Below are 4,485 nucleotides of genomic sequence, written 5' to 3'. Positions count from 1 at the left end.
TGGTCCCAGACTCTGAGCACAAGCTGTTCATCGGGGGCTTACCCAACTACCTGAACGACGACCAGGTGAAAGAGCTGCTGACGTCGTTTAGGCCGCTCAAGGCCTTCAACCTGGTCAAGGACAGCGCCACTGGGCTCTCCAAGGGCTACGCCTTCTGTGAGTACGTGGACATCAATGTCACAGACCAGGCCATCGCGGGGCTGAACGGGATGCAGCTGGGAGATAAGAAGCTGCTGGTCCAGAGGGCGAGTGTGGGCGCCAAGAATGCCATGCTGAGCACCATCAACCAGACCCCCGTGACCTTGCAAGTGCCCGGCCTGATGAGCTCGCAGGTGCAGATGGGCGGGCACCCAACGGAGGTGCTGTGCCTGATGAACATGGTGCTGCCCGAGGAGCTGCTGGACGACGAGGAGTACGAGGAGATCGTGGAGGATGTGCGTGATGAGTGCGGCAAGTACAGGCTCGTCAAGTCCATCGAGATCCCGCGGCCCGTGGACGGCGTGGAGGTGCCCGGCTGCGGGAAGATCTTCGTGGAGTTTACCTCTGTGTTTGACTGCCAGAAAGCCATGCAGGGCCTGACGGGTCGCAAGTTCGCCAACAGAGTGGTTGTCACAAAAATACTGTGACCCCGACTCTTACCACCGCCGGGACTTCTGGTAGAGGCGGCGGGGGAGGCAGGGGCGGAGCTGGCTGGGGGCTTCTCCCCCTTCTGCTCCCCCCGTTTTCCCCCTCTGAAGACTATGGGCAGAGGAGTGACAGCCGAATGACAGCCGGCAGCAACTGGAATGGCAGCAATTAAGGGTGGGGGTGGGCTGGGGTTGGGGCGGGGCGGGGACTGGGGAAGTACGCACACAGACCCACACAGACACATGCACCCACAGACACAGAGGGAAGGGCGGGGAGGGGGTGACAGCAGGGCGGGGTCGGACCCCCACAGCCCCTCCCTGAAGCAGTCTTCTCCCAGATACCCCCTTTCTCTTACCCTTCCCCACCGTAGAAACATAGCGTGTTTATATTTTATGGCCAAACTCTTTTGAATCCTGTTGTCCGGCCCGGTACCCTCCCCTCCCTCTCAGGACCACAGCTCCCGTCCTCCTGGCCTCTGGTCCTCACCCCGGTGTCCTGGTTCTTACGTAGTCGATTCTCTCTAGTCTCCTGGACTTGCCCCCCACCCCGTGGCCCCTGTCCCTCCCCTCCTCTCTGTGGCAGTTTCATATTTGCTAAGACGAATTTGCTCATTAAACATTTTGTTGTATTTACTTTAAAAAAAAAATCACTAACAAAGGAGGAAAGGACTAGTTGTTGTTTCCGTTTATTCATAATATCTACCTGGTCTTTTTAATCTTAAAAAAAAAAAAGAAACAAAGGATAGATTGTTAGGGGAAAATAGAGGAAGAATAAAGAAAGATACAAAGAGATGACGCAGAAGGGAAACAGAGAAACACTCATAGAAAAACAGCCACACTCATATGTGAGACGTGGCAGCTGGTTCTGACAACTAGTCTCCATGGAGGGCTTTGCAGAGGATGTTTAACACAAACGTCTGTGACTCACAGTACCTTTGACTATCATGTCTTCCATACCTCAAAGGCTGTTTTACTTGTCATTTCATATCATCGATTCATATAGCATGATTCACTGGCATCTGCCATTCTTTGCAACTGTTTTGGAATGACTCTTTTCCCTACACGTCTCTTTCCCATAAACTCAAACATTTTTATGCTGTTTCCCCAGATGTGTTAGTCTGTGTTTTCCCAAATTCTACCCAGCTACATTTTCCTTGCATTTATTCCCACAAACAGGATTACAAACTCTCGCTATGCAAGAGTTGCTGGTAATATCTTTGATAAGCCGTATACAAACTACATTAGTCAATGAGTATTACATTTCAAGTGACAGAAACCTAACTTCAGCTCAGCCAATTCTAAAAAGTTTGTATTTAATCACATAATAAAGATTGACAGGGGTCAAATCCCCCAGCGATGCTGGGGACAAATGGACAGCCACAGCTCAGTCTTTCTCTGCTTTGCTTCTCTGCTTCTGGATTTCACTTTCTCCTACTGCCAAAGGGCTTTTTTGCCACACAAGGAATATGAAGAAAGCAGTTCTGCTATTACACATTCACAGGTTTTCCAGCAGAGGGGAATAAGATCTTTAAATAGCCTTCAACCAGAGTGAACGTTTCTGGCAATAGGTTCCAGTGAGGTTAGCTTGGACGAGTGGATCAGGCACTAGAAGTGGAGGAAAGATAATTAGACTAGAAACTCATAGATGGAAGGGTAGAGGAGAGTGTTATTAGCTAAAAAGGAGGGAAGAAGGAGTGATATGCAAACAAAAATAATACCTATATGCTATAATAACTAACAATTATCGTCCAGATCCAAAACCGTACATGATCTATAACAATGAATTAGATATCCGCTGTGGTTGTGGTGCTGGAAAAGACTCTTGAGAGTCTCTTGGACTGCAAGGAGATCAAACCAGCCAATGCTAAAGGACATCAACCCTGAATATTCATTGGAAGGACTGATGCTGAAGCTGAAGCTCCTATACTTTGACCGCCCGATGCGAAGAACCAACCCATTGGAAAGGACCTTGATGCTGGGAAAGATTGAGGGAAGGAGAAGAAGAGGGTGCAGAGGACAAGATGGTTGGATGGCATCACCATCTCAATGGACATGAGTTTGAGCAAACTCCAGGAGATAGTGAAAGACAGGGAAGCCTAGCCTACTGCAGTCCCTGGGTTGCAATGAGTCAGACATGACTTAGTAGCTGAACAATAATAAACACCCATAGAATTAGGGGAAATATTTGCAAAATCTATATCTGACAAGGGTCTAGTTTTCAGAATGTACAAAAAGTCTTATAACTGAAAATAGAAAAAAAAACAATTTAAAAATGGGCAAATGACTAAAGTGGACATTTCTTCAAAGAAGACATACAGCTGACCAATAAGCACACAAAAAAATGTTCAACATTATTAGTCACTGCTGCTGCTAAGTCGCTTCAGCTGTGTCCGACTCTGTGCGACCCCATAGGCGGTAGCCCACCAGGCTTCCCCATCCCTGGGATTCTCCAGGCAAGAACACTGGAGTGGGTTGCCATTTCCTTCTCCAATGCATGAAAGTGAAAAGTGAAAGTGAAGTCGCTCAGTCGTGTCCGACTCTAGCGACCCCATGGACTGTAGCCTACCAGGCTCCTCCGTCCATGGGATTTTCCAGGCAAGAGTACTGGAGTGGGGTGCCATTGCCTTCTCTGATTAGTCACTAGGGAAATACAAACCAAAACCGCAGTGAGATGCCACTCATGAAATGACACAAGGAGATACCCACAAGGACAACTGTATTCATTCACCAATGTATTTAGCAAAATAGAAGCAGATTCACAGCTAATAGGGGCTTCCCAGGTGGCACAGTGGTAAAAGAATCCTCCAACTAATGCAGGAGACGCAGGAAACATGGGTTCAATCCCTTGGTCAGGAAGATCCTCTGGAGAAGGGAACTCAACCCACTCCAGTATTCTTGCTTGGAGAATTCCATGGACAGAGGAACCTGGCCAGCTACAATCCCTAGGCTCACAGACACGACTGAGCATACATCTGTGCACAGATAAGAGAAAACAAATTAGTGGTTACCAATGGGGAGAGGGGTAAGACAGGGGTAAGGGACTAACATATACAAGCTACTATGCATGAAACAGATAAGCAGCAGGAATATATTGTACAGCACAGGGAATTACAGCCACTCTTTTACAATAACTTTTAATGGTGTGTAGTCTATACGAATACTGAATCTCTATACTGTACACCTAAAGCAATACAATTTTGTAAATCAACTATACTTCAATAAAAATAAATAAGATTAATTTACTTTAAAATTGTATAGTTATATGAATTAACACCCACAAAAACTAATTAAATAAAAGTTTGGTCAATTATGGCTATTATTTAACGGTGTATTTTAGACATGATATTTTTGTGTCTTTCCCAATTTGAATGAAATTTTTAAGTCCCAATATCAATTATTTTTGTTAAATGTACATATATTAATTGCCTCTTTTTCATACAAAGAATCAGAGAGCCTCTCAGAGGTCTAATCTTTATATACATATGTATAATATGTACGTGTGTATATATATATTTTTTTCTCTCTTTTTAAATTTGCATTTAATCCATTCTGGAAGGATTCTTGTCAACACTTCTCTTAAAACATTCCTTAATCATTTATAGGCACAAACTCCAGGATATTTTTTCAAAATGTAATAACAGCGCTATTCCACCAAAAAGGCTTGCCATATAATCTTGTTAATATATTTGTAAAAAAGAGGCTCAAATGCTTTGCATTATCCAGCATGCTACTAGTAGAGAGGAAACTAAAAATTATACATCTTAGGGATTGGGCAAAATAGTCAGGGCTGTTATATATTGTACCCTTTCCTGCTTGAAATAAAGACATACTCAAATAAAAGAGTAGGAGAGGCAGAAAG

At 44.9% G+C, this 4,485-nt stretch overlaps 1 protein-coding gene across 1 annotated transcript in view; it reads left to right on the top strand.

The window, feature by feature from the left end:
- LOC104980424 (splicing factor U2AF 65 kDa subunit-like) overlaps positions 1-1,258 on the top strand; it is a 2,716-nt gene extending 1,458 nt beyond the window's left edge. Inside the window, 1 exon segment of the mRNA XM_010829120.1 lies at positions 10-1,258. Coding sequence (XP_010827422.1) covers positions 10-626 — 617 coding nt within the window. The 3' untranslated portion in view covers positions 627-1,258.
- Positions 1,259-4,485: the final 3,227 nt, after the last annotated feature.

The sequence above is a fragment of the Bison bison genome, unplaced genomic scaffold (assembly GCF_000754665.1).
Source record: "Bison bison bison isolate TAMUID 2011002044 unplaced genomic scaffold, Bison_UMD1.0 scf7180017864499, whole genome shotgun sequence".
NCBI classification, from domain to species: Eukaryota; Metazoa; Chordata; class Mammalia; order Artiodactyla; family Bovidae; genus Bison; species Bison bison.
This window is presented reverse-complemented; position numbering and strand designations above follow the sequence as displayed.